This window comes from Trichoderma evansii (assembly GCF_050947405.1).
Source record: "Trichoderma evansii strain SZMC 28006 chromosome Unknown GGI43scaffold_2, whole genome shotgun sequence".
NCBI lineage: Eukaryota > Fungi > Ascomycota > Sordariomycetes > Hypocreales > Hypocreaceae > Trichoderma > Trichoderma evansii.
In genome coordinates this window covers 1,486,035-1,510,133 of record NW_028145204.1, presented here as the reverse complement: position 1 = coordinate 1,510,133, position 24,099 = coordinate 1,486,035, and the positions used below count along the sequence as shown (strand labels likewise).

At 49.9% G+C, this 24,099-nt stretch overlaps 9 protein-coding genes across 9 annotated transcripts; 2 read left to right on the top strand and 7 right to left on the bottom strand.

The window, feature by feature from the left end:
* Positions 1-7: 7 nt before the first annotated feature.
* On the bottom strand, positions 8-1,325 carry GGI43DRAFT_393476 (alpha-N-methyltransferase NTM1). Its single transcript, XM_083204673.1, has 3 exons — positions 829-1,325; positions 405-737; positions 8-336 (listed from the first exon to the last, which is right to left on the bottom strand). Exons 1-3 carry the CDS (start codon positions 1,062-1,064, stop codon positions 195-197), a joined length of 711 nt encoding a protein of 236 aa, XP_083065020.1. The 5' UTR covers positions 1,065-1,325; the 3' UTR covers positions 8-194.
* A 907-nt stretch (positions 1,326-2,232) lies between these two features.
* GGI43DRAFT_153811 (uncharacterized protein) lies at positions 2,233-3,739 on the bottom strand. The gene has a single exon (XM_083199459.1). The coding sequence runs from the start codon at positions 3,636-3,638 to the stop codon at positions 2,556-2,558; it is 1,083 nt and encodes a 360-aa protein (XP_083065019.1). The 5' UTR covers positions 3,639-3,739; the 3' UTR covers positions 2,233-2,555.
* A 548-nt stretch (positions 3,740-4,287) lies between these two features.
* Positions 4,288-4,989, bottom strand: GGI43DRAFT_153809 (uncharacterized protein). Its single transcript, XM_083199458.1, has one exon. It carries the CDS (start codon positions 4,850-4,852, stop codon positions 4,445-4,447), a length of 408 nt encoding a protein of 135 aa, XP_083065018.1. The 5' UTR covers positions 4,853-4,989; the 3' UTR covers positions 4,288-4,444.
* A 1,907-nt stretch (positions 4,990-6,896) lies between these two features.
* Positions 6,897-8,826, bottom strand: GGI43DRAFT_393471 (rRNA-processing protein PWP1). The gene is made up of 2 exons (XM_083204672.1): positions 8,518-8,826; positions 6,897-8,457 (listed from the first exon to the last, which is right to left on the bottom strand). Exons 1-2 carry the CDS (start codon positions 8,766-8,768, stop codon positions 7,086-7,088), a joined length of 1,623 nt encoding a protein of 540 aa, XP_083065017.1. The 5' UTR covers positions 8,769-8,826; the 3' UTR covers positions 6,897-7,085.
* A 100-nt stretch (positions 8,827-8,926) lies between these two features.
* GGI43DRAFT_420395 (pre-mRNA splicing factor ATP-dependent RNA helicase prp16) lies at positions 8,927-11,941 on the top strand (the record flags this gene model as incomplete). Its single annotated transcript, XM_083207812.1, has 9 exons — positions 8,927-8,939; positions 9,027-9,395; positions 9,429-9,550; positions 9,593-10,390; positions 10,424-10,651; positions 10,688-10,717; positions 10,748-11,197; positions 11,228-11,266; positions 11,300-11,941. 9 exons carry the CDS (start codon positions 8,927-8,929, stop codon positions 11,939-11,941), a joined length of 2,691 nt encoding a protein of 896 aa, XP_083065016.1.
* A 634-nt stretch (positions 11,942-12,575) lies between these two features.
* Positions 12,576-14,267, top strand: GGI43DRAFT_393465 (uncharacterized protein). The gene is made up of 3 exons (XM_083204671.1): positions 12,576-13,269; positions 13,377-13,717; positions 13,795-14,267. The coding sequence occupies exons 1-3, from the start codon at positions 12,638-12,640 to the stop codon at positions 14,085-14,087; spliced, it is 1,266 nt and encodes a 421-aa protein (XP_083065015.1). The 5' UTR covers positions 12,576-12,637; the 3' UTR covers positions 14,088-14,267.
* Positions 14,268-14,886: 619 nt separating this feature from the next.
* On the bottom strand, positions 14,887-16,645 carry GGI43DRAFT_379558 (uncharacterized protein; the record flags this gene model as incomplete). Its single annotated transcript, XM_083202861.1, has 5 exons — positions 14,887-15,321; positions 15,391-15,831; positions 15,999-16,156; positions 16,210-16,366; positions 16,532-16,645. The coding sequence occupies 5 exons, from the start codon at positions 16,643-16,645 to the stop codon at positions 14,887-14,889; spliced, it is 1,305 nt and encodes a 434-aa protein (XP_083065014.1).
* A 3,499-nt stretch (positions 16,646-20,144) lies between these two features.
* Positions 20,145-22,189, bottom strand: GGI43DRAFT_153610 (ankyrin repeat domain-containing protein). Its single transcript, XM_083199457.1, has one exon. The coding sequence runs from the start codon at positions 22,031-22,033 to the stop codon at positions 20,423-20,425; it is 1,611 nt and encodes a 536-aa protein (XP_083065013.1). The 5' UTR covers positions 22,034-22,189; the 3' UTR covers positions 20,145-20,422.
* A 481-nt stretch (positions 22,190-22,670) lies between these two features.
* Positions 22,671-23,859, bottom strand: GGI43DRAFT_379556 (EF-hand domain-containing protein; the record flags this gene model as incomplete). Its single annotated transcript, XM_083202860.1, has 4 exons — positions 22,671-23,134; positions 23,222-23,663; positions 23,738-23,756; positions 23,819-23,859. The coding sequence occupies 4 exons, from the start codon at positions 23,857-23,859 to the stop codon at positions 22,671-22,673; spliced, it is 966 nt and encodes a 321-aa protein (XP_083065012.1).
* Positions 23,860-24,099: the final 240 nt, after the last annotated feature.

Here is a 24,099-nt window from a genome sequence, read left to right as displayed (position 1 = left end):
AAACGAATTTTTACGACACAGCACTTGAATTTAAGGGTATCTACAAAACTCCAGCGAACTTAAGCTCAGCTAGCTCTAAACTCTTCCCTCTCTACTTTTCTTTTTTAACATGCATCATAACTTTTCCCCTGCCTTCAACATTCCCAATCCGTAAAACTCCTAATCACTCAAAGGAACAGAAAAAGCCATTCAAATTACACGGCTTTTGGCTTCAAAGCATACATCTTCACCGGTAGCAGCGACATCTGCGGCGTCTCAGGAAATCCCCTCTGCAGCTCCGACTTGACAAGCTGCAGGCCTGCTTCCTCAAAAATCCGTCTAAACTTGACATCCTCCCTGTTTTTTCTCGGTTAGCTCATTAAGAGAACATTAAATTTAGATACCATAGAGAAAATCCAACTCACCTGGTCACACTGCTATCTAGCTCATCAAAAACATCGCGGCCCGACGTGCTCAAATTCTCCTTCAGGACAATCATGGCACCCGGATTCAGCGCAACCTGGCATCTCTTCAGGTACTCCACCAGCTGCGAATCTGTCAAATGGCCTACACACCATTGCGTCCAGATAAGATCGTATGTGAGCCCTTCAACAGGTTCCCAGTCTTGCAAACCCTGAGTGTAAACGTTTCGAACGCCCTCTTTGCCTTGCAGACCCTCTGTGAACTTGGCCACAGGCTCAATGACATCAACCTCATCTGCCAAGGGAATCAGAAGCCCTTCGGTAACTCTACCGATTCTACAAGGGAAAAGAGTCAGTCAAAGATCAGCGCTCGTTAATCACCGAGTCCCAGGCCATGCAATATCCCAGTCGGATGGATGCTACTAACCCTGCTCCGCCCTCCAAAGCCGTGGCCAGCTTCTGACGCCCTTGCTTTGCCCCAACGCCCAGCTTGGCCAAAAACGTCCGTGAGCCTTGGAGATCGCTCTTTAAGATGCCAGAGAAGCCCTTGACGGATGGGATTCCTCCAAGCATGCCGTCGATATCAGCACTAACGCCCTCCCAGTAGTTGAGCCCATCTTCCTTGCTGATGAAGGAGTCGGGGGCGTTATCTGAATCCGCCATGACGATGATCTTCTTCTTTTTGTCTTTATATGAGATTTATAGTGAAAAATTAATGAAATCTGGTAACAGTTCAGCTCACACGCTACCAGCAAACGAAAAAGTTACCCCAACGTATGGTAAGAAAAAAAAACGAAAAGTGTTGAGGTTAACTTACCGGCTATGTAAGCAGTATATTAAACAGGAATAGTCTCCTAGTTATGAGAGTCTATGAGAGCTTGATATTGTTCAATTTTTCCAACATCAATACGAGTTCAATCCAGCTTGAATACCAAGCTACCAATGCATCGCTCAGAACATTTCTCAACGAGTGGGTGCCGCCAGTTGCCCCACGTGATTACATACGCAGTGACATTATGGCAGCGTCTGTATAAGAACCTTCTTTTCACTTTATGGAGAATAATGGTAGCATTTCGGTAGACAAATACTTTGAAATACGCAATTGTATCAATTCTGCACGTTCAAGCCTCGAGATATCTAAGTAAACAGTACACCATCTCTTCTATGTAATCTACACATGGATAGAACAGCTCATCTTGCCAAACATGTGGCCCAAGCTTCATCAACCTCATGTTCATTTTCTTCTGCAGCAATTTCAGAACCCTGCCCGTCTTCCGGCCCGTTTCCCAAGTCCAATCTCTTTTCACAAGTCGTTCCGAGAAGCCGATTCCATTAATTTCAACATAGCACAAGCAAATAGTACTCGTACCACTCACGGCAAGCGGGCAACCAACACCCCCGGCCTTGAAACAATCAGCCGCAATCCATCGCGTGATTGGCTCAAGTGTCCGTGGGGCGCAGTTGAAACATTCGCAGGGATTGTCAATCTCCCGCTTACCGGCCGTCATCCGCTCTTCGTGGGATCTTACAGCTGATGTGCACAGAGAGACAGACGATCGTTAGGGCCATCTGACAGGATGCATTTCCTGCCAAATACGGCAATCGCGTTATTTCATTTGTCATATCTAATGATGTCGGTCGTATTCCAAGAAAGCTCAGGTACAAAATGTTGTGAATACATCAATGGCTAGGGAGAATATAGGTAGGGAGAGGCGAGGGAAAGTACATGGTAAGGAAATGAAATATCATCAGAACATAATATGTGCAGTGGCTTGTGACTGATATAGTATTCACATCATAAATAGTGAAAAAAGAAATTATATAAAAAGAAGCCTCAATTTAGAAGCATTTCCCATCCGTTATTTAACGCCATCTCTTCTCCTGTTTCAGGTATAGCAAACAGCCAATCCAAGTACCTAGTAATGTTAATGTTCTAGACCCCACATCGTTCCATCCATGTCAACAAAGTAAGAAAGTAAGAAGAAAAATGGTGAAGAAGAAGAAGTAGTAGTAATATAGCGATAGTAGTCGTCACAGCTGGAGTGCTTTTGCCGATAGCAGTACAGAGTATATGTCCAAACAATTTCGGTATGTACAGTGACATGGCAGCTCGTTTTTTTGTTTTTTTTTTTATCTCTCGTAGTTTGTATGCAATTAAATCCAGAGCGGTGCTGAAGCTTTGGGAGTCGGGTGACTGGGCTCAGAGAAGAAGATGGATGACAGGCTTTGAACCATGCTCAGATAGTCGTCGGGACGCAGCCTGACAAGGTTGTTGGAGCGGATGTATTCCACATCCTCCTCCATCATCTCTCGTTGGCTTCTGGAGCTAAACTCCTCCGCTAGCTCCGTCAATTGGCCCAGCTCTGCTCCAAAAGGATTCGAATCCTTAGCTACGTGTCTCGCCGCACTGGAAGGTTGCACAGACGAGGCTGCAGGAGCTGCAGGAGTTTTGGGAGCTGCAGGAAGCGTAGTGGCCGCGGGGGCCAGAGGAAAAGCAGGAGCCAGAGGCTGTTTCGCAAGGCGACTGGAGATGGATGAATTATGCGCCGAGGAGTGCATTGAAGAGTGTGCTGAAGAGGGAGCTGAAGAGTTTGTCGATACAGACGGAGAGCGGGAGGAGAAGGCCTGAAGGCTCCTGGACGCAGCCGACAATTCGGAGTCTCTAGAAATGCGCGTAATGGATCGTGACCTGGCAACGGCATCGACCGAGTTCTTCTTAGTATGAGTAGGAGAGCGCTGAGGAATCATTGGAGCCGGGGTCGGTTCAGGCTCGGCTGGGGCTGGAGTCGCGGGCTTCGCCATTGCGGACTTGAAGTATCCCGAGAGATGATTCGGCTTGGGAGAAGGCGAGCGCTCTCCCTGAGCAACGTCCGGGCTGGTTGGCGGGGTCGACTCGTTGGTTTCGACGCTGTCGGAATCGGTTAGAGATTTCGAAGAGTTGATGCGTCCAGGTGCTCGAGGCAAGTCGCTAGAGTTGTTGCGTAGGGGTGCTCGAGGCATTTCACTGGAGTTGTTGCGTAGGGGTGCTCGAGGCATTTCGCTGGAGTTGTTGCGTCCAGGCACTCCAGGCACTCGAGGCAGGTCAGGCGCGTTGTATGAGAGCATGTTGGTTGTGTGAACAAGCTGGACCGGAGCCGAGATCTTGTGGCGAAGAGTGTGCGAGCGCTGGGGACTCTTGCCGTCGGCATCAGAGCCGAGCTTGAGCTTACGCGTAGTGAAAGCCCGTGATAGCGACATTGTGGCGGTGGTTGCTGGGTTGAAGAAGTGTCCTGTTGACGTTGGAAGAGACAGGTAGATTCAAATAGAACAAGAACAAGAGTGAAATGGTATCACGCTGTATGACTCTTGTGGCCACCGCAAGCGAATGAGGCAGCCGCTTGAGTGGTGAGAATGAGGCGAGCGATGATCAAAAGTCTACAGCCCGATATGGCAGTTGACTATGACGCCGTGTGACCAGCGCTCACTATTTCAGAGAGCTGGGCCGATGATGTATGCAAACGGCTGGGAACGTTGCACAGGGGACTTGTGGGTGCTGTGCCTGTGGTGGAGCTGCGGCGTTGATGTGAATCCAAGCTCAAGTCGGAAGGTGACTTTTGGCAATTCACGACAGCTGATCTGCGTTTGGGTGGATGAAGATGGATGCCGGAGGGGCACAAAAAGAAGTAAAAAAATAAGAAAAGAGAGAGAGAGGCAGAAAGAAAAGAGAGCAACTTTGGTTCACGCCAGGTGACTGTTGGAGATTGAGATTGTTTGGTATGTTATGTGCGTTGGCTGCAAGAGTACTTCGCGCACAGAGTTTGTGGCTGAGAGCTGTCGGGGTTGACTCTTGTCGCGACGGGTTGTGACAGTTTTCTGTCGTCACACGTGTGTTCAGAGAAAGGCGGAGTCCAGTCCTGTTTCGTTGCTGTTGTCTTGGACGCAAGCGAAGTTTCTCTCAGGCGACACCAGCGAAACGAAGAGAGTGAAAATGAGAGAGGGAGGAATGAGAGAAGAAAGCAAGCCTGTTGGAAGAGCCTGCAGTAATCAAACGATCAACGTCCAAGTTATTCAAAGTTGAAGAAACCAAAAGGCCGAAATGTTTTGAGATTGCCGAAACTGATGTGTCGCAGAGCTAGAAACGGCAGATATGCCTTTGATTCTTCGTGAGAAAGGAGAGTGAAACGGAACAGCGCAGAGGCGTATAATGCCGAGGAGCGTGCTCGTAAAAAAAAAAAGTATATAGGGATATATACAGGAGAGAAATGAATAGCCGCGGCCAAGTGTCTAATGACAGCCTTAACGCAACGCAGCCCTTCTTCAGCAAAGAACCAGGAGCAGAGAAGGTGAAGAGGCGAAGCGGGAGAGCAGTCGCGCACGCGGGATTGGAAGAAAAAAGGGAAGAAACAAAAACGAGACGGATAAGTTAGTACTACAGTAAGGTAGGCTACAGTATGGAGCAACGAAATCGCCATCGAGAGCCAAGCGGCGTGGCATTTCCCGCATGATCCCTGGCGCCCAAATCGTGCTTGGCTCCCATGTTCCCATGTTCATGCCCCCATCGCAGAGCCACGGGCTTCATTGGCCAAGCTGCAGCCAGCTCGGCCCCCGGGGCCAAATGCGCGCCCCCATCAGGCTGTTTGGGGCAGATGGAGGCTTCAGGCCCCTGGACTAGGCTCCGGGGCCAAGCCTCTTTGGGCGGGTGCAGAATGAAGGATGGTGTAGTGAAGCGCCATTTCAGCCAATGGTGAAGGAGGCCAGCCACTAGAGCCGGGGCCTGTTAGCTGCCTAGCGAGCTGCTAATTTTTGGCGTTTCTCCTCTCTTTCTGCCTGTCTCTGGGTCTATTGTTGCTGTTGGCTACGGCCATTTTTTATTCTTGATGCGACTCTGTGCTTTTTGACAGTTGCTAGGCTACTGCATATGTAGGTCTTTGCGTGCGGGGTACCGTATGAAGGATTTAAATCACATCAAAAACTGTTGTTGCTATCTCGCCTACCTCGAGGCCGTCAAACGTGGCATTAGTTGATGGGATGCCCAGCACAGCTATATGCAAGAAGCAGGCAGGCATTGTCAGGCCAGCGCCACCTTTGCTCACTGCAGCCACTGTAAAATAGCCCCGAGCTGCAGCTGTGCATCCATCCTGGCCACTTGTACAAAGTACTCGAACCTCGAGGTAGCATTGAGGCCTCTAGACTTGTACTGTGCGGCACTGGCCGTGGCCACCCAACAAATTTCTTCGATTAGTGTCTCTTCTCGCTATTGTTCCACGACTCAAGAGCTCCAAGGAGAACGGAAATAAAATTTTCTAAAAATCTCGCATTGCGTGTTTGCTCTGTTGCTTCTCTGCTAGCACTGCTCCATAGAGCTGCATGGTACTTTGTACTTGGCTAGGTATTGTACATGCAGTGCCAGCAGTACCTGCGTCTGCTGTTCAAAACCACAATGGCTTGCAGCAAAGCTGGCCAGGTTGGAAACCACCTTGTCTTTGCCGGCCGGCCAATCGCATCTCCCCGTGACAAGACAGGCCGATCTTCCAAACTTCTGCCAAAAACTGGAGAGCCCGGGCCGCCTGATTGGCTGCCGGTCCCTTGTACCGCCCATGTTTCAGGGCCCTTTTTTAGCAGCACAGCACGGCGCATGGGCTTCCTCTGAAAAGCAACCCCCCTGCCAGGGACAGAGATCGCGAAACATGCTTATGCAGCGTTCAATAGAGCAGGCGAGAGAAACGCGCATGTTCAAAGAGCGTTGGGCGCTGATCTTTCCTCTTGGGCCCCGTTTTACCCGACACTACTGGGGAAGAGATGAAAGTGCGCCGATGATGTGCTGTGTGTGGGCTTAAGACTTCTGCCGGTTGATTTTATAAATGTACTCAGTACTTTTCTGCATTTTATCCATAATGCAAACGCCATCTCAGGCACAATTACTCCGCCCGTAAGAGCATGAAAAGGGGATACAACCAAAGAGAAAAAGAAGAGAAAAAAATTCTTCAAAATGATCCATATCTTTAGTTCTCATCACACCGCCAGCGCCAACGCCAGCGGTCGATCAGCCATAGAAACAGCAGCAACTAGCCAACGCCACTGGTCCAGGCACAAACTCAATAGCCTCCCCCCTCCCGATTGTGTTAAAACTGGGCCTTTCCGACGAGACCAAAGGACGCTCCATACAGTACGGGTTGTTGCTGATGCATAAATAGAAATAGAAGAAAAAAGGTAGCAAACACCGAAGCCACATGCCGCATATGCGAGCGTGTCACGGCTCGGCACAAGTGCCGGTGTCGTGACCAGGGCCTCTACCCAAGGCAATGGCTTCACAGGGGGATTAAAGCATCATGTTCTAGTTGTTTCAGCTGCCAGGCTTAGACCCCCATGATGTTTGAAATGCCGTTAGGCTTTGAGATAGAGTACAAGGGAGTTGGGATATTTTTATCCCATCCCGATTTTACAGCTGTATTAGATGACATGAGTTGGACTCTTACTCAAAGTCGATGGGTTACCACATATTTTGCAAGTACCGGAGTGTTCTTCTTAACTTTAACAAGTCTATTCAAATCCCAAATGCCTATAAAATTCCTCTATTCACATCATATAGCAAACAGCATTGATCGCTCTGAGACGTCATCAATGGTTACACTACTAAAAACAACGCCACGTTCCAGATATATAGAATCTCGTCAACGTTCCGGGGGCTGCATTAAGCCTCTTGTTTTAATCCTCATCCATGGAATCTCCCTCCTCATTATTCTCTCCTTCTCCCTCATCCTCGCTCGAACTGCTCTCGTCATCCCTGACGCCGACTAGTCGATCTTCACTAACGCCCTCCTTCGGAGCAGGGACGCGCTGTCCAAAAGCACTTCGGACACCGGCGTTGGTGCTGGTATCCCAGACATGCATGCTGCCGGAGCTGCCAGCCACTGCCAGGCGGAAAGCAACCTCGGGATCAGGAGCAAACGAGGTAGCAAATACCTTGCCCACATCGAGGTTACGAGAGACGACAAGTGAAGGGCCGGTAGCCTGAATGTTCCACAGCTTAACCGTCTTGTCAGTCGATCCAGTGGCCATGAATCCGGGGATTACGCTGTTGATGTCAAATGACGACACAGACTCGTCGTGAGCCTGCAGGGTCCAGACCGCCTTGGTTGCTTCCGGGGTTGATGGGGCATTTCGGATGTCGTGATAGTGAATAACACCGTTCTCTGTTGAGACGTAAAAGTAGTTCTGGTCGTGCGGGTCCCATCGGATGTTCTCGACATCGCTCTCAACGCCCCATCGAGGGACCTTTGCATCGGGGGCTCTCATATCAGCGGCTACCACGGTTCGGTCATAACTTCCACTGAGTAGCACAGTAGGCTCGGCAGTGTGCCAGGCGAGAGAGCACACCTTGTCTGTGTGGTACGAATATGACTTGGCGCACTTGGTTGTGTTGAGATCCCAAAGCTTGATGGTCTTGTCTGCAGAGGCAGAAGCCAGCAGGTTTCGGTGCTGGCGGTTGGCGGCGAGAGACAGGACGGCATCCACGTGGTACTCGTCATTTGCCTTGGCTTTCTTCTTCTTTTTCTTCTTCTTCTCGCCAGACTCGGGGTTTGCGCCCTGGCCAAGGATGGCATTAGGGTACATGCAATCAACCGTGTCAAGGTCCCAAATCTCGATATCCGGGTCCATCGTGCCGACGGCGACAAAGTTACCCTTGCCATCTCTGGCTGCGCTTCCAGTGTTGCTGACGGGGATATCTAGCCACTCTACACAGAGAGGGATTGCTGGCAGCATAATGTCGTGGTGGACGTAGAGGTTGTCGCCTTCATCTTCGTAAACGTAGACCTCCAGATGCGCCAATTCATCTTCAACCTTGGCAGATAGGATCAGGTTGTCAGTTGCCAAGACTTGGAGATCCTCCCTTTCCTCGTCCTCCTCGTCATCTTGTAGTGTGATGTAAGGGTCTTCCTTGTTCGACTCATAGTATGCCAGTGACTTGACATTTCCAAACATGCCCATGCTTCCATTAGCAGCAGGCGCATTGTCGTCGTCCTCGTCATCGTCGTAGTGTTCCAGGTCGTACTCTTTCAGATCATCATCGTCGAACCTGAGTTACGTTGTTAGCAAAAAGGGCCGTTCTATTCAACGAATGCCCAAGTATACATACTTGGTTGTAGAGTCGGCTTCGTTCTCTTTGTCTTCGTCTCCTCCCATTTCCTTGTCTTCGTTTTCATCCCCTTCCTCTGCATCTTCACCGTCCTCTTGCGCTTCCTTCAGATCTTCCTCTGCATCGTCAAGCTGCAGCTTGGCCAATGCAGCTATTCTATCGAATTCGGACTCGTCAAGCTTGTAGACTTGGGGGAATTGCGCCGCAAAGCCGCGCGGCACCCACTGGGCAGCAGTAATCATAGAAGACATTTTTGCGAATGTCTGGGGTATCTTGAAGTTTCAGTGCAACTTCAACTTAATCTCTGCGCGAACCTTTTCCAAACTTTTTGGCCAAAAATTTCCATGGTGGGGTTTATCGATAAGCTTCTTTAGTGGCTTCCCAGCGCACTCGGGGAAACCTCGCCATAATGACCTGCTCTCGTTCGCAAGTCGCGTAGCTTCTCGGCGCATCACCGCCTCGCAGCCGCATTTGCAGGAATCGGCAGATTCAAATCATGGTATCGGAAGCAGAATACGATGGGTTTAATCCCAAAAGGAGGAAGCTCGAATTCTCCAGATCCAAGGGGAGGTACCAAGATGGATCGCGAAGCTCTACACCGCGCGGCCAGTCTCGATATGCGCCGACGCCTCCTCGAGACTCCAACCAGCCGCAACCCACGGATGAAGATTCTTTAGCGCTGGATCGCGATTGGTATGGTGGCGACGAATTTGGAGGCCATACATTCGGCGATGAGACCTATAATCCCTTCGCGTCTTACGACACTTCGGCATGGGAGAATCAACAACAGGAGTCGGCCAAGGCCGAGAAGATGACCAGCCGATATGACGCCCGACAGGAACAGAGAAGGAGAGAAAACGATGCCTGGGAGACGAATCGTATGCTTGTCTCTGGCGTGGCACAGCGGAGAGATTTAGCTGCCGACTTTGATGACGAGGAAACGACACGAGTTCATCTGCTTGTTCACGATTTGCGACCGCCATTCTTGGACGGAAAGACGATTTTTACCAAACAACTTGAGCCCGTTCCAGCCGTTAGGAACTACCAAAGCGACATGGCTGTCTTCAGTCGGAAGGGAAGTAAGGTGGTCAAAGAGTCTCGCCAGCAAAGAGAGCGACAGAAACAGGCGCATGAAGCAACAAGCATTACCGGCACAGCTCTCGGAAATATCATGGGAGCTAAAGAAGAAGATGGAGATAGCGCGCTGCCAATACCTGCTGAGGAGGATATGGAGAAAACTGAACGCAAGGGGAACAAATTCAGTGAACACATCAAAAACGCAGAAGGAGCCAGTGATTTCAGCAAGAGCAAGACGTTGCGCGAACAAAGAGAATTTCTGCCTGCATTTGCGGTCCGCGAAGAGCTTCTCCGAGTGATACGAGAAAATCAGGTCATTATTGTAATTGGTGAGACAGGATCAGGAAAAACAACACAGCTTACTCAATTCCTGTATGAGGACGGCTATGGGAAGACTGGTATGATTGGATGCACGCAACCACGTCGTGTCGCTGCCATGAGTGTTGCCAAGCGTGTGGCTGAAGAGATGGAAGTAAAGCTGGGGAGCACCGTTGGATACGCAATTCGATTCGAGGACTGCACCAGCAATGACACTGTCATCAAGTACTTGACAGACGGAATTTTGCTTCGTGAGTCGCTCAACGAACCCGACTTGGATAGGTATTCTTGCATCATCATGGATGAAGCCCACGAGCGAGCGCTGAATACGGACATCTTGATGGGGCTGTTCAAGAAGATTTTGGAAAGGCGGCGTGATTTGAAGCTCATTGTCACATCTGCAACAATGAACGCGAAGAAATTTTCCGATTTCTTTGGTGGTGCTCCCGAGTTTACGATTCCAGGACGAACTTTCCCTGTAGATGTCATGTTTCATCGATCTCCAGTCGAGGACTACGTTGATCAGGCAGTTCAGCAGGTGTTGGCCATTCACGTATCTATGGACGCCGGCGATATTCTTGTTTTCATGACTGGTCAGGAAGACATTGAAATCACTTGCGAACTTGTCCAGAAGCGCTTAGACGCCCTGAATGACCCACCAAAGCTGAGCATCCTGCCAATTTACAGTCAAATGCCAGCAGATCTACAAGCCAAGATTTTCGACAGGGCAGCTCCAGGAGTTCGCAAATGCATCGTTGCCACAAACATTGCCGAGACGAGTTTGACTGTGGACGGTATCAAATATGTAGTTGATGCGGGTTACTCGAAGATGAAGGTATATAATCCCAAGATGGGTATGGACACGCTTCAAATCACACCAATTTCCCAGGCCAATGCAGGCCAGCGTTCAGGTCGTGCTGGTCGAACGGGGCCAGGAAAAGCATTTCGACTCTACACAGAAAAGGCGTTCAAGGAGGAGCTGTACATTCAGACTATTCCTGAGATTCAGCGCACCAACTTGGCCAACACAGTGCTGATGCTGAAATCGCTCGGAGTCAAAGATTTGTTGGATTTCGACTTTATGGACCCACCTCCTCAAGATACCATTTCCACCTCCATGTTCGACCTATGGGCTCTAGGAGCTCTGGACAACTTGGGAGAATTGACGGAGCTTGGACGAAAGATGAGCGCATTTCCCATGGACCCTTCCTTGGCCAAGCTCCTGATTACTGCCGAAGAGTACGGCTGCAGCGAAGAGATGATTACGATTGTGTCTATGCTGTCGGTTCCAAACGTGTTTTATAGGCCAAAAGAGCGACAAGACGAGGCCGATGCACAGCGAGAGAAATTCTGGGTCCATGAATCTGACCATCTTACCTATCTCCAGGTTTACTCAGCTTGGAAAGCCAATGGATTCTCAGATGGATGGTGCATCAAGCACTTTCTTCATTCCAAATCTCTCCGGCGAGCCAAGGAAATCCGGGAACAGCTCCTAGACATAGTAAAGATGCAAAAGATGAACTTGATTAGCTGTGGTATGGACTGGGACATCATTCGCAAGTGCATTTGCTCCGGATATTACCATCAAGCCGCCAAGTACAAGGGGTCTGGCGAGTACACCAACTTGCGAACGAACCTCGGAGTCCAGCTGCATCCTACAAGTGCTTTGTATGCCGGCCACCCGCCAGATTACATTGTATATCACGAACTCATCCTCACATCCAAAGTATACGTCTCGACCGTTACAGCTGTTGATCCCCATTGGCTGGCAGACCTCGGTGGCGTCTTTTACTCCATCAAAGAGAAGGGCTACTCAATACGAGACAAACGAATCACTGAGACGGAATTCAACCGCAAGATGGAGATAGAAGCAAAGATGGCAGAAGATAAACGTCTTGATGAAGAGCGTAAACAAGCAGAGGCAGAACGGTCGGTTAAGAAAAAAGCAGACAACACAGACGAGAAGAAGATTATCACCCAGGGCGCAGTAAGGAAGCCCGTAATAAAGAGGCGAGGGAGAGGATTCTAGACTCTTGGAAAAATTGTATAATTCGGTTACTTTTGTATATATTTGTTTAGCATGGCGCGGGTTTCAAGGCATGGGTTACTACAAAGCACTCTATTTTATCGCCGGACTTCAAAGTTACCATCTCGTTCCACCACATCACGGTCTTCCGTGACAACTTTGTCGACCTTGGAATGGCTTGGGCCTCGGCCAATGTCGTCGAAGAACTTTTGCATGATGTCGTCATCTCCCTGAGCTTCGCCCTCAACCTGCATAGAGCATGAGCTATGAGAGTCTTTGATAAAGGATTGCGCCTTACCGTATCATCGACGGTGTTGCGGCACCACCCAGTTACGCCGTACGCATGGGCTTTCTTTCTGGTAAAGTAGCTGTAATTCGTTAATATCGGGGGCTGATGTGCAGGATATTGAGTCTCGTATACCGGAAGCCCACGCCTTAGGAAGTTGATGTTAGCGGAGCAAAGTGGAGGGAGTCTGGTTAAGCATTACCTTGGACGAGCCCATGAACCTCGAAATATACCTGTAATTCGTATAAGAAATTGCATTCATCATTTAAGATCATGGAATATCTTACTCTTTTTACCATATTTAAACAATGTATATGATTTATATAATAAATGGCAGAACTGACTTCACCCTTCACTTGACGCTCCAAGTCCGTCACCAGCCGTCGGTTAATCACCGGCTCTCAAATCAAAGTATGAAGTCACACTTTCGCCGCCTAGCCCGATTGCTCTACCAAAGCTTCTTATCTCTACAACTAAACAAAAACAAAAAGATCATGGAAGATATACATACAGAACAATCGCAAACCAGCCCGACCATAGAACCAATCCGCTTCCGCGCCGGCAAAAAGAGAAAAGCCTACCGTCAGAGAGCTGCAGCAGAAGAAGATGGATACGACGGCGTAGCGAAGGCGATTTCGCCTGCGCCAGTGGTGCCAGGAGTGTCGTCGAATTTAAAAGATGTCGATACCGGACGAGATGCAGACGATACAGGCGCAGAAGCGCAGAACCCTACAGAAAGAGATTCTGAGATGGATCTAAACAACGAGAATGGCGATGATGACGGCGACGATCAAACAACTGAAGAATCAGCCGTGGCGGCAGCTCTGCGCCTTCGCAACGCTCGACGAGCAGCATCTCGTCGAGGAGGCGTGGGATTTCGATCAGAAGGACGATTAGCAAACGACGAAGACGGTTCAGAGCATGCGCTTGTCCTGAGAGATCAGGATAAAGAAGTCGCAGCGGCGCACGATCGCATCGTGGGCGGCATCACGAACCGGTTCATGCACCAGACCGGCCTCCTCACCATTCTCGACGACTCACACATGTACGTCTCCGAGGCCGCCTTGTTTTCTTCACTCCTCGAGCAAAGCTCAATTCCCTCCTCTTAAAATTTTCTACTATTTTTTTCAGAGCGCCGAACTAATCATTCAGGAATGCATACATAGAATCCCGTTTAGCTAGTCGCAGTGCCGCCAACGCACCCCAAGGCGCATCATCATCCTCGCAGTTCCCCCCTTCTGCGGATCTCCAAAACGACGATGGAAAAGCTACATCAAATCCAGCAGACAAGTGGCGCGATCAGCCCACCCGCCACGGCAAACTGGTCGAAGTCGACACGACGAACCTCCGCGAACACCAGATGAACAACGATAAGCGACGTCGCATCGACACAGACACCGCGAAACCTCCTCCTCGCCGAGGACGCAACCGTCGCAACAGCGAAGACGTTGCGCGCGATGCCATGGTTGAGCAATTCCTCCACGAAAATAGACGTGAGCTCTCACCCCCTTTCCCCCTATTCTCTATCGCATAAAAACAACCATAGCTAACCACCAAATTACCATCACAGTCGATGTCTATGAAGCGCCTACCCCCTCCTTTGCATCAGCAGCTGCATCCTCTTCTGCGCCCGGCGCAGACCCCTCTGCCGACGACCGACTCGCCGAACAGTTTCGGCAGCAATACTACGACGAGATGGCTCTTCGCCGTAAGAGGAAGCGCCCCGCGACGACGACGCAGCAGAAACAGCAGCAACAGTCGGCGGATGTGCTCAAGGGCCCCAAGCTTGGTGGTAGTCGAAACCAGAGAGCTGCTGTTAGAAACATACTCTTGCAGCAGGAAAAGGATAAAAAGGGCAAATAGCTCAGAGCATGGCTCTCTGCTTTGCAGCAACATAATAATTAATGAGCATAATTGTTAACTTGCGGGTTGATAAGGAAAGTGGAGATTATACCGACGGACAACATTATGAGAATAAAACTGGACAATGCAAAACTTTAGCGTATATGAATAATTCGGAAAGAAAAGACAGCCTTGACCAATCTCAAATATCATGTAAGCATAATCATTTATTGACTGTCTTATAAAGCAAAACCCATTTCTCATCCAAAATGACCGATTCCTTCGTATAAATCATAACCCGAGCCCCTTTGTCCAAAAGTGAAAGTTTCTTGTAATCGCATTCAAAAAAGCACAACGTGCAACTGTCCCAGCCAAGTTACTCGAATGAACACCTCCCATCGAATCCAATTGGCAAAACGAGGGGGAGAAAAGACCAGTTAAACACCGACAAACAACTTAAAAACCTGGATGGACCCTTGAACAAAGTGAATGAAACCTATCACCAAAAAGGTAGAAGAAAAAAAAGAAAAGAAGAACCCGTTGAGAAAAAAAATTCCAATGGAAAAGACCGATATAGGAATTGTTGACCTTCCAAAGAAAAATGTTAAAAAGTGCGACACAGGAGCTCGCTCCACAGTCGAAAGAAGAATAGAATAGAAAGACCTGTATCATGCTTCCCAGTGCGCCTCCCCGCAACTGGTTTATGTTGGCGCCGAATATATAATAAAAACGGAATATGTGACTTTTTCGCGCATCGACAAAGTGGTGGAGAAAGAAGAGGGAAAGGGAAGATGCCGCTCAGTGTATCGCCAACAACCATTTATCTAATGTCCAGCTGGAAGGGCTTATACCGACCACCAATTGTGGCACAGCGAGGGCACTTTCTCCGAGCTCCATGTTCAGACATTAGAACCTCGACGCAGCTCGAGCACAGGCCACAGATGCATTCCGTGCACGCATATGAATTCTTAAGTAAGGAAATTCCATGACAAGCAGCACAGTAGATTTGAATGTTTTGAGAGTTGTAGGTCGGGGAGGAGTCGGGTAGCCCGCGAGACCCAATGTGGAAGTTCTCTCCGCTTTCGCCGCTCTCAACGGACGGGAATGGCTCAATCACGTCCTGGTTGTACGAGGGCGGAGTCAGGGCTTGTTGTAAGGGGGAAGCTTGGTAGTTGTTGCTGGCGGCGGAGTGGAATTGAGGGTGGCTAAAGGGAGGTAGTGATGACCGGTGGATTGAGACTGGGGATTGAGGCATCTTTGATAGCGTTAGAGATACTGCTGTGAAACGGAGATGAGAAAATTTCTCCTCCTCAGCGCGGCTTACCGGAGTACGGTCTTCGTTAACGTCGCCTGCTGCAGATGCAGCCTGGTCTGCTGCATCAATCAGGTCCTCCCAACGTTTGCCATAGTCAGCGGAAGGCTCGGCAGAGAGAGCCTTTCGATCGCGGCCGCCGGGGCCGATGCGCTCTTCGTTTTGGATGCGTCGTAGCCAATCTGCCGCAGAGCCGCGCGAGGGCTTCTTCTTGTGATGGGATTCTCGGTTCTTCTTCGATATAGACTGCTTGCGAGGCCGGCTCGGCCCCAATGGGCGCTGGAGCGGAGGTAAAGTGGAGGATCGCCCGGGTGGTGACACGTTGAGGAGAGAAGGCAGGATTTCGCGAGGCCTGTTGGAAAACGGATCGCTCGTTATGTTGTTGAAATTGAGAGGCGGCAGTTCAATGGACTTTCTAGGCCTGCGCCGAGCATCCAAGTCGGAATAATATCCCTGACGTCAATGAGAAGCTCCATGTTAGCGGCCCTCTTTCAAAACATCGTGGGGCAGCTCATTATCGATAGTTACATCCGATAAGACACCCAACTATCGATAGATGCAGGCCGCGGGGCACATGTGATATATGCATCATATGTGCGTCTGCGACATTGGTCACTTACCTCCATGTCTGATTCCCTCTTCAAATCAGCCAGGGCGGCTGCTGCACTGGCAGTTCCGAGAATCGAGCTGGTGCCAGGCAGTGACTGGTCGTCTCCGTGCCGCGGCGTCCCGGGATTGCTCGATTCGTCCCTATAGAATGAATGGCGATCATGGAAACCTTGAGCGAATTATTAGCTACAAATACAGAAGACACCAGGGCAGTGAACCAACTTGAAGCGGCTGTTGTTGGCGTTCCATCCTGGCGGCGGTCTTGTGCCGGGGTGTTAATCATGAGCAGGAAGCTTTCTTCGGTGGCGGGAAGCTTGGAGATGTAATGCTCAGGATGGGCACGGCGAATATGCTCCTGCATAGAACGATATCTCTTTTCCTACAAGGCGAGGCACGGCATTAGAGGCATGTTTCATATTTCATAACAGCTTAAAAAAGGGTCGGTGAGGCCGGCAGTGGCTGAAGCAAGGCATGACTGGAATACGAGGGCTGAAGCAACGCAGGCTGAGAGGGACACAGAGCAAGACAATCAATCAGTACTCACGCCGATGCATCGTTTGCGACAGCTTGAGCCGTCTTGGTTTCGGAGCGGACACACGACCTCATTTTGAGAGTCTGTGATGGAAAATGACGATGTCAAGGTAGATCTTGGAGGCATTTTGGACCTCGGCAGATGTATCGGACGAAATGTCTGGTAATGAAGCTTAGCAGCTTGCTCAATTGGGTCGATGAGAGCGATCAGCTAGTCGAGTCGACTCATTCGACGGCGGCGACTGCGAGCAAGATGTACTGAAGCTCGATTCGCCGCCCAATGTCAGTTGCCCTCGTCTATTGAGACTAGAGAGAGCAAAGGACAAGAGCGCAGAAGAAGAAGATGCAATGAGAGCTGAGAGAATAAAAACGAGAAAAAGAAAAGAAGCGAAAAAAGAGCTGTCCTTTGTCCTCTCGGCTCGAGCTCTTTACACCAAGGTATCCGCCGGCGGTTCCTGGAAAGCAGCTGTTGCGCCTCAGCCAAAATTAAGCTGCGAGCTTGAAGCTTTTCTCGAAGCAAGTCGTCGAGAATGTACCCATATGCAGGCCAAAGTGGGTTTTCCGAAAGCGACAAGAGTGAGCGGCAGGTAGCCGAGGCACTGGACACGGAAGAGGGTGTATGGTGTATGAGAGAAAGATGAGATGCAACGATGTAGCTTAAATACTACTGCAGGTGTCGATGGGAGAAGCACGGAGGGAGTACTACACGGTATATGTTCTAGATAGAGGTGGCGAAGCAGAGATGGAGGTGGGATGAGATGAGTAAAGAGAGATGGGAAGAAGATGAGACAGGCTACGAGCTCAGCCAAGGTTTGCAGACCTGGGGAGGGGACTGGAACGTACAGTGTACTGTAGGCGTCTTAGTCGAGAGCTACCTACCCGGCTTAGCAGGTACCCAGCTTACCACCTACCTAGCCTAGTACGACGAGGTACCACCTCTACCTAGTATCAGGCCGGATGAAATGATCAGGTCTCTGGTCTGCAGAGTGTCACTGGTCACTGGAGCACTGGAGGGGGGCGCTGCCGTTTTTTACTGGGGACGCCCTGCCCTGCCCTGCCAGCCGAAGCCGACGAGCAGTGCAGCTTTTTCTTTGCTGAGAGCCAGAGGGCGTGTGAAGCGACGAGGAATGTGTGTGGACAGCAGAGCTTGGAATCAATCAAGGCACCGCACCAGGCCAGGCATGTACTTGTAGCGGCAGGTAGCTGGTACTTGGCGCATCCTACGGGGTACTAACGCACTACTAGAGCTCCCTGGCATATGCACATGCGGCAGCGCCAGAAAGGTCCCTTGTGATGCTCTAGCTGCCAGGTAAGTGGCCAATGGGGGAGCTCGCAGGGCTCTGGTAGGAGCTTTTCCTGTGCATGGATCAATGCGACTCAATATTACTAGAAGCAGCATTGCCAGCCATTACTTTTTATCTATTCATCTTTTTGGTTCCATCATTTTCTTGAGTGCTTGTCGTTTTGTTGCCATTGTCTCGATTGATACTCGAGCTGCTGCTGTTGCTGCTGCTGCTTGTACTCTGTACCTGCATACAAGTCCTTTACAGACGGCTCAGTCCCAGTCCCGGCGCCGGCGTCTTTTCCACAAGCACAAGCGCCATGGAAGGAAAAAAGCACAACATCAACCCGCCCTCGTGGCAAACTCATGGATCAATGGCATCTCCAGCGGCGCAATGACTCGGGACCTTGGCGGGGCGGCCTATTCGCGCAACGCAGCGCAACGAAACTGCAGCTTTCGCCGTGCTGCTGTACGGGGTTTCAGCTGACCGACAGGCGGGGCAAAGGGTGCGAAACAAGGGGAGCTTTCTGGGAGCTTTGGTCACTGATACCTGCTAGCACAGATTCAGCCTAACAGCAATACGGGCATTTTTAGAGGCGTGGTGGCGGCTAGATAATAGCGGAGCCCCCGAGTGGGAAAAGGGAAGAAGAAGAAAGTGATTGCCCGTGTGTGGAGTTATTCTGAGCTGGCGGAATGGGTGAGTGAGCAGTTGAGAGTTGAAGAGCGAATGAGTGAAGTGGAAATCTCTGACTTTTCTTCTCGTCACGATAGCTATAGACCCTTTGCAAGCTGCCTGGCCAAGTCAATCTTTCCTACTTAGGCAAGAGAGGTGATAAGCAAGCTTGGCTGGAAGCAGGGAATATTCGCTGCGAGAATGCATGTACTCTACCTGCAAGTACAAGCGCTCGTTTTCATGCTGCTTCTACAGCTGCTGCTACAGTACACATACTGTACTCACTCTGTAGTGCCACAGCTACTTTATGGAGGTACTGCTCCATACATACGACATGGAAGCAGCACGTCCAAGACCTGGAGAAGCTGATGCCGCTTCTGGACGCCGGCGGGTCCGGAGAGGGGCGTCAGCCAGCCTCTGTAGCTGCTGTGACTAGCTGCGCTGCGAGACCTGAAGAAGCTGCTGTTACCAACGTGTTGCAGTCCTCGTCGGGCTGGCCGGCAGCGTCTGAATAGCAGCTGCTGCAAAACGAGGCTAACTAACAGCTACTAACGAGCTGCGAGTAAGGTGTGTTAGTCCGCCCAAAGGCGGTGGCGGCTACGGCACAGCGAGAGGGAGAGAGAAAAACTTCTTTTTTCTTCTTGCGAAAACGGCAGCCGTAACAAGAAAAGCTTTTAAGCGCCACCGACTAGCTAAAAACTCGGACGACTGACATCACTTTTTTTCCTCCCTGTTGCCGCTGGGGGGGCCCTCCGGCCGAAAACTGACGTGCAGAATGGATATCGGCGACAGGGGTCTTTTGTCGAAAAAAAAAGAAGCGTTCGACAGGTTCGTTTCGGACTCTCTTGCCCCCATTGTTGCTCTTCGTAGACTAGTTGGGATTGTGGAAAATTATGGAGATGATGCATGCGCCCACCTGCTCTCTAGGCGTAGATGGAGCTTCCACAAAGCTTTGACGCCCTCGTTAGCCCCAGGACCAGAAAAACCGTTTTCTGGCGGAGTTGCTTGTTTCACAATAGCAGCACAATAGCAGACACAATAGCAGACGCTTTCCAGAATATCAAGACGTTTCCATGCCATCTAAATATACTCCATCTACAACACCAATGCTTTCTAGATGCACATCTACACTTACTCGCACTGATCTGATCTTGCTGAATCAGCTGCCGGGGTAGGAATTCGCTTTATACTCGGAAAGATACCGAAACGACTGGAGGGCATTGGTCTTATCAAGGGACCAGGGTAGTTGGTCAAGAGGCGTCAAGCTTTTGCAATTGTGACATGTAGAGCTGGAATCTTTGACCCAATTTCTAGAAGTCCACATCTCGAGAAATCTGGATTGTTGAAAGACGGCTGTGTGTCTGAGCCAAAGACTTGGCATTGGTAGCCCCATTTTTTACTTCATTCTCAAAGACTAAGTTGAAGAGCCTGAGTAGTTAGTTGTATCGATGGATGCGTTAGGATTTGATCTAGCAAATAAGCACCTTAAATTAGTGATTCTATCTATCCTACACACATGGTGCTAGTAGTATCTATCCTCCCTACCAAGTTCAGAGGGGCTACCAACATCGAAGGAATTCAGACCGACCTCCAAGCCGCTCTAAAGGCCGAGAACGAGCGAACTCTTAACTCTTATTAATTTAAAAAAAAAAAAAAAAAAAAATATCACAGTCATGGCAGGGAAGTCAAACACAAAGCTAATACAAGATATCTGCCTAGGTAGAACTTATAGAACAGCTGGAGCCGCCATAATACCTGATGAGTACACACATCTTTGACCAAGTCTAGATTGTAGATGGTAGTAGATATAATTCAGAATCGAATTCAAGATGTATAAAGAACAACAGTTCAACCTATATAAGAAAGCTAGCCTATACCAGAACGCACGTGCTCTGCTTTATATAGGTCCATACCCACAACAATAACCTAGGTCATTCATATTCCAGCACTCAAGTGCACAAGTTCGCGCCTCGTACCTGTATATTCAGTCCCAATGTCTCATTAACAAGTTCAACAAAGGCACGGCAGTCGTGGCACACCGCACGAGAGACCAAGATCGTCGCATTTTCAAGTCTTTGAGGGGGTTCAATACTCATAAGCACCTTGACCTTTTTCTGACCGCTTCGTTTATCTTGAAACTCCTCCAGGCTTAGACTCCCCAGCCCAAAATCGTCATCGCCAATATCACAGGGAAGAAACACATGCCTGCTTACTAGGTACGCAATTAACTGCTTCTCTGCGTGGCAAACATAAAACTGCCCAGGTCTTCCGTGATCAAGTTCCTTATATTCCCCTTCGAGTTTAGGTAGTTCATGTCCAGTAATCTGGCATAGGTAAAACACCTCATCCGTCCATTTTCTACCAGCTATTTGAACATTGAGATCCGAGTTCGGTTTGTGCGACCACCCACTCATAGCAGCCACGGGTGGGAGGGCCGATGTGTCATTCAAGCCGCCGCGGAAGAGAATACCTATCGTCTTGGTCTTGCCAGGAACATCAAAATTGGCGAGCATGGAGATAATAGCGCCTCCATCAGTCACTGATATGGAAGTAAAACCCTGAAGGCGTTGTATGGCAGCCTGGCCACCATGATCATCATCTGTGGCTTCTTCGCTTAGCTCCCGGACAATTGCCTCGCGGTCTTCGTCTCTTTCGAATGTGACTTCCTTGTAGACCGGGTGCTTCCCACCGGACCGCTCATATCGCTCTTTGCGATTGCCCTTGGCGTGCTTAGCAAAGTCAATGGCCCGAAGCTTCACTCCCTTTCGCACGCATTGGACGGACTTGTCAGCCCCGTAATTCAGAAGGTGTATGACATTATCTAGACATCCCCAAAGGGCCGCTTCCATCAATGGGGTCCGTCCATCCACCGTCCTTGCGTTCGGGTCGGCACCATACTCGAGTAGCAGTTTGACCATCTCCGGATACATCTCACGGGCGGCCATGTGCAGAGCCGTTTTACCAGACGTCGAGGTTTCAACGATCCTCTCTTCGGGAGGCTCCAGGTCCCCAGCTTGGCCTCTCTCAAGAAGGTCTTGATAGGCATCCCACTCGTGTATATCGTGCCGGCGGCATTGAAAAGCCTCAACACCATGAAGAAAGATGTCCTTCTCAGATGAAGCCTCGAGGTAGGACCGTACGGCTTCAACTTTGCCCCTGATCATGTCTGATACTACAGCTTGTAGTCTGTTAACGCGCATGGTTTCAGGTCCGAAGAACTGTTGAAATTCCTCCCCCATCTCGACTTCTTCTTTTGCTTCGTACCATTTGCGTTTGTCACTTACATCCACCGTTTCAACGGAATCGAAGCGCGCGGAGTATTCAGTCAGATCGACTCCTGCACGAACATAGAAACCTTTACTCTTATCGATCTCGTATTGACCATTAAGGGGAAAGCAAATCTTATAGTCTTCGTAATTTTCACAGTGTGGTTTGCGGTATTGTTCAGCTGGATAATCCCTAACAAAGCCATGGCAATGGACATCGCTACAATGGGGGCAGCGGATGTACATTGAAGAACTGTCCCACCACATGACATTACCTTTACGATATGAAGGCATGGCTATTCTCCCTTCTTTTCTTTCTGTGTTTGAATCTCAGGCGTCGGCAGAGATCTCGATTCTGCGATTTGAATGGAATGAAACTCCTTGATATCTGTCACGGAGAAGTCATCAACTTTATGGAAGCAGAAGATCATCTGCTACAGGATATAGCCCCAACCCCGCTTTAAGAAACGAGGCTCTCTCGGGATGTAAACCAACCAACACATCCTTTTGACAATAGTCCGAAATCCAATCAGGCTGAGCCTTTACCCCCATTTCTCCGAAGGCGTCACCATCCAACACATGTACTCCGCTTATCGCATGCCCATCAGCTGGGGGATGGCAATAAAAAGGATGTCATGTTGCTTGTTCCGAACTTTGCGAGGAAGCATATCTCACAATTCCAAGGCGTAGAGCTACTTCTATAATAGTTGAATCAATATGATTATAATAGCTAAAACGAATTGTCTTGCCTACACAAATGAGATGCCCTCACATCTCCCAGGGTATCGCGCATCCATCTGTCAAGCCACATTGGCTATCCACCAATATATGTTATAAAAAACAAATCCAGTCCTTTCCTCCTTTATGTCTCTCTTTTCTAATTTCCACAGTTTAACAGAATTCCCCCCCTAAAATCGGATTGTATTCTCTTTTATTTCATCTGCTTCAAAATCTCACTCAAGAAATCCTCAAAGCTCAATGTAATGTATCCATCCCGGTCATCATCATACCTCTTAAAAACATCCGTCATACGCTTCAGCGAGATACAAGCCTGGACAAACAGATCAAAGCTCATGACGCCCTCGTTGCGCTTATCGTATGTGCGGAACAGCAGCTCAACAAACTGCGGGCTGAGACGGTAGCGGAACGCGATGAGAGCATCAGTGAACTCTGGCAGGGAGATGCTGCCGCTGCGGTCAACGTCGAAGCGGTCGAAGAGAGTGCGCCACGAAGCCAGGAAGGACCAGAGACCGCAGAACTCGTTGAAGCCAATGGTGCCACTGCGGTCCGAGTCGAACATGCGAATCATCATGCGGACGGTTTGGATATCGAACGCGGTCCAGTCGCCGTTAACCAGGGCAGCTGAGAGTTCCTTTTCGGATAAGTGTCCAGTACCTATTTTGGAGAGACATAGTGTTAGTCTATAGTTCAGCTCCATACTACAAAGCCCCGTCGACATCTTTTAGGTTTGTGTCTTCTCACCATCTTTGTCAACAGCCCTGAACAAGGGCAGCAGTGTCGGGTCAGCACCATTCGCATCGTTGGCAGGAGATGGTGGTGGCCTGGAGGTCGCAGCAGGGTGATGTTGAGCTGCCGGGCGCTGAGCAGCGGCAACAGGAGGCGGTGATCCTAAGCCATACGCGCCTGGGTGATGAATCGGTGATCTATTGTCGTGTCGCTGCTGCTGGTCGTATCTCGGCTGTCCTGGGCCATGTCCGCCTGTATCACGTCGCGGCGGCGGGTGGTCATAATGCTGGTCGTGTCTGGGAGAAGGCTGCTGGTGCGGAGGGTGCTGCTGGTACTGCTGCGGTGGCGGCTGCTGGTACTGTTGCTGTGGCTGGTGGTATTGCGGTTGTTGCGGTGGTCGATCGTATCTCGCCTGTTGAGGCGCTCCGCCATGCTGTGGTGGAACCGAACCTGATTTCTGTAAAAACGCACCAAATGGCTGGTTAACTGCTGCCGCCATTTCTCGAGACGGTCGGTTCAAGCACAACTTACTTGCTCAGGCTCGGCAAATCTGTTATTCGCGAAAGAGTTAGTGGGCTGGTGTTTCGCATCATGGGGCGCGACGGGACATACCTGGGCAGAGCGTCTTCGTCGTAAGGGCGCTGATAAGCCATTTTGGTTGTAGGAAGATGAAGAGAAAGAGAAACAGTAGATGAATAATATGGAACGCAATGAGGGATTTCTATGCGACGTGCGATGCGCACTCTTTGTTCTTGGAAGCTTCTTGAATCAAGAAACAGCCCAAGGTGGGGGGGGAGAGAGACAATCAAAGTTGCAGCAACAAATGCCTGCGCGGGGCAAAGGGCTTGAAATGACGGTCTATATAAGCCAAGTCTGGACGCTGAATAGGGGCT